The 14,639-nt window shown below is 40.8% G+C and overlaps 1 protein-coding gene across 1 annotated transcript in view; it reads right to left on the reverse strand.

Annotated features, from left to right (window-relative positions):
- Positions 1-1,554: 1,554 nt before the first annotated feature.
- The window catches only part of LOC134207007 (low-density lipoprotein receptor-like), a 275,204-nt gene continuing 262,119 nt past the window's right edge, over positions 1,555-14,639 (reverse strand). The window contains exons 4-5 of the mRNA XM_062682747.1: positions 2,515-2,646; positions 1,555-1,826 (exon numbers count right to left, since the gene is read on the reverse strand). Coding sequence (XP_062538731.1) covers positions 1,555-1,826; positions 2,515-2,646 — 404 coding nt within the window. The remainder of the gene's footprint in view (positions 1,827-2,514; positions 2,647-14,639) is intronic.

A 14,639-nucleotide genomic window follows, 5' to 3' on the forward strand; every position in this document is an offset into this window, starting at 1 on the left:
AAAATAATTGATAGTAATCGGAAAGCTAATGTTATTCAGCAACCCTTATTTTATCTCTATTTGACAATAAGTAAGAATGTAAATTTACGTTCATTTTACATGTCGTTTATTTTGCATTACTTTCGCGCGTGTGTGTGGCACTTGCCTTGACCAGTATACCGTAATCAGGATCTCACTGGTATTAATCCTGATGTGCCGGTTGGCACTCGTGTTGGGCTTGTGCGCTTTGAGCGGCACACGGTCGCTTCCCAGTCTACATAAAATCGCACATGGTGCAATACAAGATGCTAAATTGGAGACGATATACATACATGTTGTGTGGAAAAGTATCTCTATCGAATGCACTTCAGCATCCTACACGACACCATATACGTTCATGTGTTGACTGGGTTTGATAGGGCCTGCTTATGGACACATGCAGCTTTTTGTAGAGGTTTAACAGAGCCCACTGTCAAACCCCACCACATCCTAGACAGGCCCCCTAACTCGCAGTGGCCATGGGGAGGGGTCGTCAAGCCCTTGGACATAGTCCCTGCTGCCCTTCCAGCTTATTTCTGATTTTATATCCGTATAAAACTAATCAACTATCGGTCTTTCTGATTCTTATTACATCAAGTAAATGCGACCGCTAATTATTCTGTCCGGAATGCCGGACAGCAACCCTGCAAAGATGGTGTTCGCTTCCGATCCGGCAGGTACGAGACGGCGTGGAGCGCAGCGAGCGAGATGGGCAGACCAGGTGCAGAACGACTTGGCGAGCGTGGGGCGTATCCGAGGATGGAGAGATGCGGCCTCGAACCGTGCATTGTGGCGTCAAATTGTTGATTCAGTGTTATCTGTTTAGATGTTAACTAAATAAATGAAATGAATGAATGAATTATTCTGTCCATGAGCAAATCGGAAGCATTCAAGGGCAAGCGATTACTTTGAGATGAATTTGTCTTCGTATTACGGTAGATCCATGGAGCTAAAAGGCAAGATTTACATTTTAAGCAGACAAAAACAATGCTTCAAACCCGTTTCCAATTGAATATAAATCAAAAGCATCAAAGCACAACATAATTTACAAGTTTTTGCTGTCAATATTCAACTGGTTTTGGGAATAACTTCACGGGTTGAGTTTCCCAGACGCAAAATATCATTGAAGCAGAAAAATAAACAGTAAATATTGATCATTCTATTTTGTGCGTACTAATTAACAAGTTCTAATTTTCGATAGTCCAGATTTTCAGAGTGATATAATTTAGGCCTCAACATCTAAATGTATTTCAAATTATTACACAACAAACACAAAATACGGTAAAATGGTCAAAAATCGGTCACTACTGTGGTCATCACAGTTTAACCACTGTAAGGCAGCAAAAAAATGCCGGCCGCCAAACGAGTCAAATATGCCGCCGATATACACAAACAAGCGCTGCCGTGGATTATTTAGCACTGAAACAGAGGTCTCCCCACACCACACACTACTTACATACCACATTACCTTTCCCAAACATATAACAACATTACGAAGCCAGAGACACAACACAACACATAACAAACACAAAACACTTATGCAAGCCGAAGCCCCATGCCATCATGTGGAGGTGCTAAATTCCCAGCAGCCAACAGCAGCGCCAGCGCGCTGCGATTGAACGCGAGGAGCGGTTCTCGTGGAAAGAGGATCACCTTGAAGTGCGCTGAGCTCAGCGCACCTTTGGCAAAAAGAATAAACTGAACCTTCTCCCCTGGTACTCCGGTGCAGCACCGAACGCCCGGCCGGTCCACTCGGAATCTTAGAATGGGGCTGCATCTACCACCATCACCAGTCACCACCGTCGCCGCTACCGGTAAGACAAGCTGAGCGAATTGGAAAATGAATTATTCTGATCACTCCTTCTAAGGCTGTGGGAGTCACATTCGTATTCAGACGATAGAAATGCTGCCGCTGCTGCTGCTGCAGACTTGCTGAGAGGCACCCAGTGGTGATGCAAAGCGGAAAACAAAACAACGATGGCTAATATGAACGCTATTGTGGTAATGGACCCCTTGATGCCTCGGTCCGCAGTTAACGCAGACTTGCTGTAGTAAGCAATAGCAGAAAACTGCTAACGATTGCGCTGCGCAGCATGTCAGAACCGGTCACGAGTTTGCAATCAACAGCGGGACAGCATCTTCGCTATGCTGGCTCCGATCAGCGATCAGGTTGATGATCAATGATCGTCGCCATTCTCGTTCTAGCTTCTAAAATCGATATTCACAGCAGCGGAGATTCTAGTGCTGTTGTGATTTCCAAAGCGGAGATCATCTAACTAAATTAATAAGGTAAGTCAGGTATTTGCGACTTTACTTCATTTTAAGTTGATTGGCATCCGCCGCGTTTCCAAAGCACCTACCTGAATATTCGGTACTACCTCTTCTTTTATAACGGATTTTGTGCAAATGAAAGTCCACTCCCTCATTACAGCGTTTCGTAAAGTATGATGATAAAAGCGAAGGTGATGATTTAATCACAAACACAGAAATACTTACTGCAGTCGGACTCGTCCGTGCCGTCCACGCAGTCGACGGTCATGTCGCACTTGTAGTGCGGTGGTATGCAGTACGTCTTGTTGAACACGTACTGGCCGCAGCTGATCTGGCCCTGCTCGCATTCCGGGGGAGCTGTAACGAGATGTGGGATTTGTTTGACTTATTAAGTGGTTTATATTTCAGCAGGATTCAGGTTTCGTTCAAGAACAAATGCCAGCGAGGGTCACTAGGTGAATTATTTCCCATTTTATAGGGGAACGTGAATGGGAATTATATTCCCCACTAAGACATAGTCACCTTGCCACTTCGTATTAATTAAGCACTTCGACAGTTAGAAATGGCGAGGTTGCCATTTTTGCGTGCTTTTACATGTATTATAAGCATATTTTTGCATGCTACCGAAAAATAGGCAATTCGACAGATCGGTAGTCAACCCCAGCCACTGTCAGCATGATCTTGCTGATCATTCACATTTTACTGCTAGGCTAAGGGAGGCCCCAATGAATAGGAATTGTCTCAACACATGTAGAACCTCTTTTCTTTTATTTTGTTGTCAATTTAAAGGATTTGTATTGACGTTATATCGCAATATCTGGGACACCGCAACATTTCCGGTCGACTGGATGCAGGGTATCTTACACACTTAATTTTTTGGCTGAGATCTCAGCATTTTTTGTTCATTTTCCCAAGGTGGGCACCGCCAAGTTTCAGCAAACATGATTTTTGCCGAGATCTTAGTAAAAGTGACGTTTCAGTTGCTGAGATATGGTAAATATTTTGCCGAAAATCAGTAATAAACCAAATTACATATTTTGCCGAAAATCAGTAATAAACCAAAGTACAGTTCTGAAATTTACTGACTTACCTAATGGTGCTAACTTTGCCGAGCTCTTGGAAGAAAAATTTAGTGTGTAGTGAAGGTTCTCAAAAAGGTGACCTGACTGTATGCGATAATTGGCGAGGCATTATGTTGCTATGTACCGTTTTAAAAGTTCTATGCAAAGTTATCCTAGCCTGGATTCATTCTGGAGCAGGTCAACGAATTCCAAGAGTCCCATTACTTGGAATCGATCGACTATGAAAAAGCTTTCGACCATCTCAATCACGATAACATGTGGGCGCCCAGAGACGCAAGAGGCAAGGCAAGAATGTATTCTATCATCGTTACTGTTCTTCATCGTAATCGACGAGATTCTGGCTGGTGCGATTGACCGTGAACCAAACCGAGAGCTGCTAACGTTTGCATTTAAAAAAATGGACAAAAATTGACGATTTTTCATGGGTTTACTTTCACCCGCACTGACGAAACTACCCATGCAACATCAATCATAGTATCATAGTAACCCATGAGTCCGCAAACAAAATTTGACAGCTCTATCAGTCGAACTCTAACCGTGATGGCAAAAACAGTGAAGCAACTCCGTTCAGAAGTGTGCGCGTTCAAAGAACGGCACCCCGCCGCGTCGAAAGCGGACATCGTGTGGCACTTTGTGGACGCCGGATACGCCCGTTCCGGCATCTACAACATAATGGCACTAAAGCCTGTCCACGTTAGATTTCGGACTGTTCGATAATGCTTAATCGATTTTTCGTCACTGTCGTATTTCAAGCATTTCTCGCGTGATTTTTGAAAACGTCGTAAGTCCAAAAGAGAGGCTCTCTTTGTTTACTTTCTCTTTCGATTATTACAAAGCCATACTAACATTCACATTGGATTTTCCAGCACCTATCTGAAGAAAATAGCTTTGTCTAGTGTGCTGAGGTGAAAATATTGCAACAAATTTTAAACTAGCCTAGATATTGGCAAAAGAGAGCGTAATGAAAGAGAGTCTCTCATTTGGACTTACGACGTCTTCAAAAATCACGCGAGATTTTTTTCTTTTTTTTAAAGACCGCAATCGGATGAAACGATCATCCTTGTAAAACACGAAGTGCGCTCACCTCAAAACTCGTCAATCAACTGAAGACCAACATTTTCAGATCCATCATCCAACGTAGAGATGTCGTAAAATCCCGATTAATCGATTAGTAACTAATCGATTACTCTCGATTCCTGTCGATTATTGAATCGATTGTTCGTTGGATAATAATCGATTCAAAATTAATCTATTATTACAACGATTAATCGATTAATCGAAGTAATCAATTAATTTGCGACATCCTTATGATGTCGTAAAATCCTGATTAATCGATTAGTAGCAAATCGATTACTCTTGATCTCTCTCGATTATTGAATCGATTAATCGTTAGGTAATGATCGATTCAAAATTAATCGATTATTACAACGATTAATCGATTAATCGAAGTAATCGATTAATTTACGACATCTCTACCAACGACGCATCGCTATCTCAAAACCGCACTCACACAAGCATACACGTATCATTCATTTGGTCCACTTACCATATATACATTCATGATTTTCTGCACACATTCTACTACATGATGATCTCACATCTGTTTGGAAACGCATATGGTTCACACATACACAATTACATCCTGTAAGTCCTCGCATAATGAAGGCACGGAATTGTGATGTCATGAAGAGTTCTATAGGGTGGTTCCAAAAATACATTATTCAAGAAATGATTCAATTCAATAAACTCATTTATTTTAATAATCATTCTCTTTAACTAAATGATACAATTCATAATATATTAAATGTCTACTATAATCACCACAGTCACTTCATCAATTTTAACGTAAGCTAAACCATTACCGGAGAGACGTATCTGTGTAAATAAATTGTTTTAAAAATCGGTTTAAAAATCGGTGTCCAAAATTTAACGTGGACAGGCTTAATTAGACAACAATCAGAGCATCGAAAGAAACCCCGATTCCGGACGGCCGATGACCCTGATCGACAAAAGTTCCAAAGGAAGCTTCGCGTCTTTATCGATTAGGCTGTCGTCGGCTGAAAGTAAAATTTTCTGGCAAGATTCTTTAGTTTTGTTTCTGTTAGTCCATCCTTTTATACAAAAGAAGGTTAATCCGAGATAAATTTTCTTCAAAGTGCAAAACTTGGGCTTCGTGACCGTGCGGTTAGCGACGTCAATTGTCTAATCGCATGTGCTATGAAGTGTGGGTTCGATTCCCGCCCAGGTAAGGAGAAAACTGAAAAAAATCTCCACTGGTCCACTGGGTGTTATGCGTCCTGTCCGTTGTCTAATGCTAGGTGTTAAGTGTTCAGTATGTACGACCTCTGATCTTGGACGGTGTTCCTGTATTTAGCCAAATCACAAGCTCGCGTCGGAGGGAGATGATGCAACAAGTTTGTTCGAATGGATGCCGTCAGTAGCTGCCAAATAGAATTTCCTCACAAGATTTTGGGTATGTTTTGTTGCTGTTATGGATTAAAAAGTTCTTTACAGGACCATTATTTTACGCAAAGGAAGGTTGATCCGAGATCCAAGATTTTATTCAAAGTGCAAAATTAATCGTTTGGCGCCGCTAGAAAATTGCCGCACTTTGAAGGGAAATGATGCAATAAATTTATTTGAATGAATGGAATCACTAACAGCAACCAAGCTACCACGCCAAACACCGATGCCACCGAAATAGTCCATTTTTGCATTCGCGAAGTCGAAGAAAAATTCTTCACACAAACAATGACAGTTCTTTATGGGTTTTTACAGTAGAGCAACAGAGAGGAGGAGATGGCGGCCATGTTTCACTCAAACTCTGATAGATAGCAATGGGATTTCCCATAGGAGGGAAGAGCAGAATTTGCTTCGACTTCGCGAATTCAAACCCTTTCTTTCCAGAAAATGCTGGTCCTGAGTAGAGGTGTTGTTTACTCAATTTGATATCTTTTATTTAACGGTTAAAATAACAAAACGTATAGCAGAAAAATCTTACTGTGACATCAAATAAAAAACTATTCCTGCTGTCGATGAAAGCAAATTGAAAACTAATTTTGATATTGGTTTCCGATAACAAAATAAGTACACAGTTCGATGTCATATCATTCAATTCAGGCTGTGAACCATTCCACCGATTCGTTTAACTTTTAGTTAAAATTTGACAGTTTAATGGTTATTTCCCAACGAGGTTAAAATTTTACCCCGAAGCCGACCCATTTGAGTTATAACAGGTTGGTAGTGATTGGTGTCGAGCGATCGGGGTATCGTTTTAATTTGACAAACTGGCTACCCTACACTTGTTCGTTTCGTGTTTTGCAACTCTATTTGCTTTTTTTGTTTTGATTCTTCCCATGATCCAATGCACCGAATGAACACAATGACGTTTGAGCGATGCGCTGTTTACTAAAAATAAACACTTGAATGAACTCGATGAATGAAAAAGTATTCATTCTTAGTAAACAGGGCACCACTCAAATGTCAATGATGAACTCGGTGCATTGGACCATTGTGTTGTACAGTCGCGATTCGCTGGTTGGGCCACGACCTCGACCCAACTAACGAATTCGGTTTTATTTGGGCCAACTGACAGCCATTTGAACACGTGTATTTCGACTTGAACATCACAAATGATGTCCAGTGACGTCCAATCCCGTTTTCCGTGTTTACATTGAATTTTGACGTACGGTTGCTTTTTAGTTGGGCCATGACCCAACCAGCGGAGGCCCAACTAAAAAGTGACCCAAGTATTAAAATCCCAACCAGCGAATCCCGACTGTAGTGCGTTTCGCGCCCGATGGGAAGGTGTTGGTTCGGTCGAGCGAAATGTGACAGCTGAGCACGTGCTCCAGCATTTTTAATTTCTTCAAGTGTCGAATTACCGGGGCACATATTAAAAAGTGTCGAATGAGCTGGGTATTTGAAACAAAATGGATTTTCGCCAATTTTTTCGAACTGTCGGTTCTAACCATGCTCCGTAGCAGATTTATTTTTAACCACGGAGAAATAACCATTGAACTGTCAATTTTTAACTAAAAGTTAAACAAATCGGTGGATTGGTTCACAGCCTTGGTGATCTACAGCAAAATGAGATCAAAATATGTAATCAATCATGATACAGTGAACGTTCGCTAATTGGGGTTTTTCTAGTTGGGGCGCTTTTTAGTTGGGGGGTCGCTAATTGGGGCGAAACCCAATTAAAAAACAGCTAAACGTCAGAATGTGATGTCAAAAACGAGTTGACGTTTTGTTTCCGTGTTTGGCGGGATCGATATTTTGTGGCGCGTAAAATTTTCCTTTGTTCAATGCAAAAAGTAAACAACATTGACGCTTGTCAAAACGCCCCAATTAGCGAACGGCATTCGCTAGTTGGGGTGAGGTCGTGCCCCAATTAGCGAACGACCACTGTAATTCATATTTGAAAACAAATTATGTATCAATTTGATGTTAAAATCAAAAAATGTTATTTGGCCAAGAGTGTCATTTGGTCGAATAGTTCCTTTGGCTGAAAAAATCGGTTGCCCGAATAGCTTAATAGTCGAATATGCTCTTTGGCCGAAATGGACATTCGGTCAGATTTGGGTAAATCACGTTTACCCATTAATGAGTACGTGCTCTAAACTTCAAAAAATGATTTTTTTTTTCACCCGTGACTATTCTGTAACAATGGGTAAAAATTCCTCGTTCTATCAAAATGGAAAGATTAAGGTTAGAATGAATTAAATTAAATAGACATAAGATAACTTGTTCAATAATTTAAAAACGCATGAAAATGTTTATTTCTAGATCAACATTTGAAAAAGGCGTAACAGCTAAAATTTATTCCTTCTGATTCTTCGTCCACATATATTGCTATATATAATAATTTTAATTATATTTTGATTAAATTTTGGCTGTTACGCCCTTTTTAAATGTTGGTCTAGATTTTTATTAAAATCGTAATTTCGGGTAGCAACATATAAAAAACCCTTTTCCTTAACAAATTCAAGTTCTCAACTTGGAAGGAAGAGCTAGCACTTCCTCAAATCCATCCGGTTCGTTGGCTTTAATCCCCATCGCGTCGTAGCTGTTTCTTCTGATGTCCTCTTGCAACCTTCAACGGGATGATGCCCCACACTTGGAACCCCAATTGTGACCATCCTTCGACGATGAGATGTGGCCATTCTGGTGTGATCTGGAATCAAATTTTGTTGGCACTGCGCTTCTTGCTTCCATTGGCACTGTCGGATCGGGAAACGGGATCCCATTGAGGTAAATCGTGATGTTTTCTTTTCCGCTCGTCGTACCATTCCTGACGTGAGATGTTGGCCATGGGGGAAAAATACTCTTTTTGTTTATGAAAAAATACCCATTTTATGACATCTCAGCACCCTTTAAAAAAATGGGTGAATTTATCTCATTTAATGGGTATTCTAAAACTTCCATGTACAGGAAAATATTCGGAATATCTACGGAAAGTTCTTTTTGAGTTTCTGTTGAGTATTCTTTGAAATTTACACAGAAAATTGTAACTGGTAAAAGGAACGCTTTAACTCTGAGTTTGTCAATCTAGATTATTCAAGACGACTAGTTTTTTTTATCCTTTATAGGAGTCATTTTTCGCAGGGAGAAGTTTGTCACTAGACGGTAGTTTAAAACAACGGGAACTCGGATTTTTTTGGATTTCTTCAGAAAATTCTTTTTATTTTCGATAAGAAATTCTTGGGAAATTCCATTGACCGAAAGCGACAGACGGCCGAACTGGTAATTTGGCCGAAAGAGCCGTATGCCCTAGCAGGTCGAAACGATCGTTGGTCAAAACTGCCGTATAGCCGAAATGGTTTTTTAACAGAATTGCCCATTTGGCCGAAAATGACGTTTGGTCCAACGAGTCATACGACCAAATATCAATGACTGAACCTCGGACTGAATAGGTAGTATGGTCAAAAATGGCCACTCGTTTGGCGAAATAGACTTTTTGTCAATTGACCATTGATTAAAATTCCGTAGCCTCTCTATTTTTAAGTCGATACTGACCCTTAGGCCAAAATACATCCAGCCAAGTACCATATAGCAAAACTGAACGTTTAACGGAAACTGTTATCAGGTCAAAACTGGTTTGACCGAAAATGTAGTTTGGCTGAAAGCAAAACTTGTAAAAAGTTGTTTGCCCTAGCAGGTCATTTGGCTGAAAATGCCGTTCGGCTGAAAAAGTCGTTTGACCAAAAATGCCGTTTGGTAAGAATTGTCATTTGGTAGAAAATGCCGTTTGGACAAAAAATGTCCTTTCTGCAACCTTCTTTGAAAAGTGTCGTTCGGCTCAATAGATCATTTTCCCAAAAAGACGATCAGCCGAATGGGATATTTGACAGGAAATTCCGTATGGCCGGGAGGGTTGTTTTGCAGAAAAGACATTTTCGGGCCAAATGACCATTCCTACCAAACGGCATTTTCGGTTAAATGATCTATTCGGTTAAACGATTTTTTCGGCCAAATTAACAGTTCGGCTGAATGTCCATTTTGGCTGTATATCGCTTTCGGTCAAAGTACATTTTTGGTCAAAGCATTTTCGACCTGATAACAGTTTCGGATAAACGTTCAGTTCGGCCTAATGGGAATTGGCTAGATTAATTGACTTGAAAAGTAGAGGTTACGAAATTTCGTTCAACGGTCGTTTGATAAAAAAGCCTTTTCAAAATAAATGTCATTAGGCCAAACGGATTGATATTTTTGACTGAATTACCCGTTCATTTTTGAGATTTTCGGCTATGCAATCTGATTTATTAGAACAAATTTAAAAATTTTGTCCAACGTTTCGACATCGGTGTCTTCTTCAGGAAAAAAAAGTTTGATTGCTCTTTGTTAAGTATGATGGGTATTCATTGAACACTGATCAACAACTGCAAATTCCCCGTTCAGTTATTGATAATTGGCCGTATGACCTGTTGGCCCAAACGACATTTTCGGCCAAATGACCCATTCTGTCAACCGACCATTTCGACCAATTAGGGCAAACGACTTTTTCGGCCAATTTATCAGTTTGGCCGTATGTCGCTTTCGCCAAATAGAATTTCCCAAGAATATCTTCTGGACAATACACTAGTCGTTCAATAACTACAACATGTTTTCGTTTCAGTAATCGAATGCCATTCGCTGCGACTGTCGAAAAATGTCAGACGACGTCAGATGTAATATAAGTGCACCTGATTGTGCAGCGCAATGCAAATAATCGACTTAGACATCGTTTTGAAGTTCAGGTGTTCGATAGCTGCAAAACTGATGTAACTATCGAATTGCAGTTGAAAGCATTGCAGTTAAATGACTTTCAGTTATCGAACGTCTACTGTAGAAAGCATTTTCCTTAGAAATCCAATAATTTCGAACAATTTTCCGGTGAAATCCAAAGATTTTTTTTATTGAAATCTACATTTTGAACAATCCTCCGCGAAAATTCTAAAGAAGTTTCCGTTAAACATACGGAGAACTTTTCGTGAAAGTTCCAGAGAATTTTCCTTGAAAACTCCTTAGAGCCTCCCGCGGAAATTCATAAGATTTTTTTGTTTTATCGTTGGCCATGCCAAACTAGCCGTCTTAATTATTCTAGACTGAGAAAGTCAACGTTAAAACAACCATTCTACCAGCCACACTCTCCTGCAATTATGAATACAAAATTCGAAGAATCCTCAACAGAAACTTTCCGTGAATTTCCGAAAATTTTCCTGTAGAAGTTAAGAGCAATTTTTTGTAAAAATTCTGAAGTTTCTCATGTAAATTGCGAGGAATTTTCTGCTGATATTACAAACAATCTTATTTCAAAGAGCTTCTCTTGGTAATTCCAAAGATTTCTCGAAACTTCAAAGTAGTTCCCGTGGAAAATCCGAAAATAATTTCCAAATTTTGGAAAAACTTATAGAATTTTCTGGAGAAGTTCATTAGATTTTTCATGCGAAATTCAAAAGATCCTTCCTTTAATGTCTTGAAAATATCCCGAAAAAATGCAAAAAAAAGAAACGTAATGAAAAAATCGCCACGCCGATTCACGCCGCCGCCGCCGGCTAAAATGGCTTTCGGCGTGACGCCGAAAACGCCGCCGACGCCGACCAAAATTCTGACAAACGCCGCCGCCGACGAATATCGGACCGGCGTACACCTCTAGTCCTGAGTAGAACCAATTATCTCCCCCCAATGCGCCTTTCAAATAACTAACTAACATTTCGTGCTGTTATTATCCGACGGCCACTCGATGACTTTTCGCTAAGACGTCATTTGGAATATATTTTCAGCATCGCTACAGACGCCATTTTTATAATCAACTCTTTTTTCATGTAGAATGATGGTCCGTTGAGGTTGAATGACCTGCAGGAACCGGCATGAACAATGCGATGGTGGAACATGCTACCAGCGCCTTCGTGCTGCTGTGTCCGCTCCGCTGCGGCCGCTTTGCGTGAAATTTTGGTCGAAAAGAGGATTAGATCCAAACTTGCAAGTTCTATGATTTTGGTTTACCTTTTTTTACCAAATATCGACAATAAATAGTTTAAAAAAATCAGTATTTTCAGATAATCAGCGTTGACTTCTCCTTGATCGAATGATCCAAAAAAATAGAAATCCATCGAAATACGGCTGAGATATTTTCACAATCGCAAAGTGTACCCCAATATAGAAAAGACAGACGTAGTCCTACGTCCGAACTACATTAAAATGAGTCAACAAGCCGTTCAAATGAGTCGGCTCATTCAAGTGAACGCTTGGCTCGGAGTCGCTCACTGGTTGTCATCACGGAATCCAAAACTAAAAGCACTCATGTTTTCAAGGGCACTCCATTCAAAACGGAAGCCACGCACAAGAGCGACGCAGCAAAGCTGAAATAATAAAAATGACAAAAATGAGTGCTGTGCCTTTGAAAACACGTGCATTTACCCAAGTAGCATTTTTAGTTTTATAAAAATCTTAAAAACTCCTCTTCTCTCTTTATGACTTTTATAAAACCAGCAAAAACAAGCAAAATGTTAACGAGGTAGTTTAGGATTCCGTGAGGATTGTCCGTAAATGAATTATTTTGCGCATCAGATGATCGTTATCAGGTTCCTATTGTTATGCCAATCAAGTTTCCGGCCTATGTGTTGGTTTTAGGCATAGTCTCCAGCCAAGGGGATGCAATGCCTCCGTATTTCTTTGACCAAGGGCTGAAGGTAACAACCGATATGTACTTGAAGATTCTGCAGGATGCCGTTGTCCCATGAACGAAGAAGGCTGCTGCTGACCTTCATTCAATCTTCGAAAAAGACGAAGCAGCTGCTCATAATGCCAAGAAAACACAGAAATGGCTTCCTAAAAATGTTCCAGAGTTTTGGAAGAAGGAAATTTAGCACTCTAGCAGTCCGGATATCAATCCTTATGATTATTTTGTGTAGGGCGTCGAGCGAGAAAAAAAGGAGTTGAAGACATCTATGGATCCGAACGTCTCCGCTTCCGGAAGTGTCTATCAATAGCCATCGACAAGATATTCTTTTTTTTAAATGAAGTATTTAGACTTGTGCGATTTTCTCACTCCGCCGCCTCTGAATCGGCGCGCCGCCGTATGAGAATTGACCATGCCGCCGAATTTTCGTTATCACGCCTATGGTTTTTTTACTGTTAAGTCTAGATTTACATATCTAGCTCCTGTCGGACGAGCGTGGACAGACTCTCTGGCCGACGAAGGGGAGAGAGCTGCCGCAACCGGGGACATTCGCCTCCTCTACGATATCTCACGACGCTTAGGCGGGGCGAAGATGAATGCAACGATGCCTGTGGAAGACGCGAATGATCAGTTATTGACCGACCCAACTGACCAGCTGAAACGCTGGTTCGATCACTTCGAACAACATTTTCAAGTGCCAGCCAGGCCAACACCACCTCGGCATGATCTGCCTAGGATCCGACGTATAACACGCATAATTACCGAAGTTCCAAAGCATGAGATTTCTGGAGAAACTTCTGAAGGAATTACTGGATGAACTTCCGGAGAAATTCCTGAAGGAACTTTCGGAGGATTTACTGGAGCAATTTCCGGCAAACTCTCGGAGGTATTCCTGGAGGAACTTCCGAAGGAATTCCTGGAGGAACTTTCAGAAGAATTCCTGGCAGAAATTCCGGAGCAATTTATGGAATAATTTTGGAAAATTTCTATTGCTTGAAATAAGCTCACGACAACCCACGCCACTGCGACGCAGCCGCCGATTCCCAACGGCGTGACGCCCACCGCTGATAAATTTTCGTTACGTGCAGAGGTTTAAATTTATTTACAATTTTCATATGATGCGAAAAAAAATACAGCACGAGCCAAATTAGATAGTTTTTGACTGTTCAAGCAAATGCTGACGGCACGGCCCGCACGAGACTCTCACGTAGCAGTTAAAATGTCAAAATGTCGTCGTCCGTTTTTTAGGAAGCTTTCTTGGTTTGTTCAGTACATGACATTTTACTGGATAAAATATAAATATTCGGGTTTTACTGTACTTTTCCCAACGCAGGACACAAGAACTTGACACAAATTCTGGTGTAAAGTAATAAATTAAAATGGAAAATCTAAAAACAAATTCATGACAATTTTGGAAGAATACCATGAGGAGAAGCTGTTTGGTATAATATGAAATTTTACGAGTTCACCGGCCTAACACTTTTCTTGATCAACTTTTTGCTCTAGTAATCGTTATTCTTTGCCCACCACAATGATCGTTTCCGGCGCTGTTATTGCATAACATCCAATCGATTTCGAACAAATGGCTTTGCAGAAATTGTTTTCATTCGAGGAATGCCTCTGACTGGCAGACGATCTTCGATAATGAGCCATAATTGCCATTGTAAGAGGCATTAGAACCGTGCGCGAATACGATACGAGGGTGGCAAATAACCCAAACAATAATGCACTGCAATGGGCTGGAGAATCAGGAGTAAAATATGTGGGCCAACCGACGGACGCCACATCAAAACAAAGTGTGTTGGTGTTTCGATCGACTCGGAGGAAAGAAACAGACATATTCGATCGAACCACGTGACTGCACGCGGGTTCATGCGATCATATAATCAGATTTCCAGCCGGCACAGGCCATGTTAGGAAGCAATTGGAGGAATTTTCTGCGATCAACAAGCCACGACTGATTGTGCCGATTCCTCGCATTTGAAACACACGCTAAAAAGAGGCGCGCCGCATGTTTTCGAGTTTTATTTAGTCGCGTAGTGGAACACCTCTTGTGCTGCAACCTAATTAACTCGTACGGAACAGATGGCGATAATTTTGATTAC

This window comes from Armigeres subalbatus, chromosome 1 (genome assembly GCF_024139115.2).
Source record: "Armigeres subalbatus isolate Guangzhou_Male chromosome 1, GZ_Asu_2, whole genome shotgun sequence".
In the NCBI taxonomy this organism is placed as follows: domain Eukaryota; kingdom Metazoa; phylum Arthropoda; class Insecta; order Diptera; family Culicidae; genus Armigeres; species Armigeres subalbatus.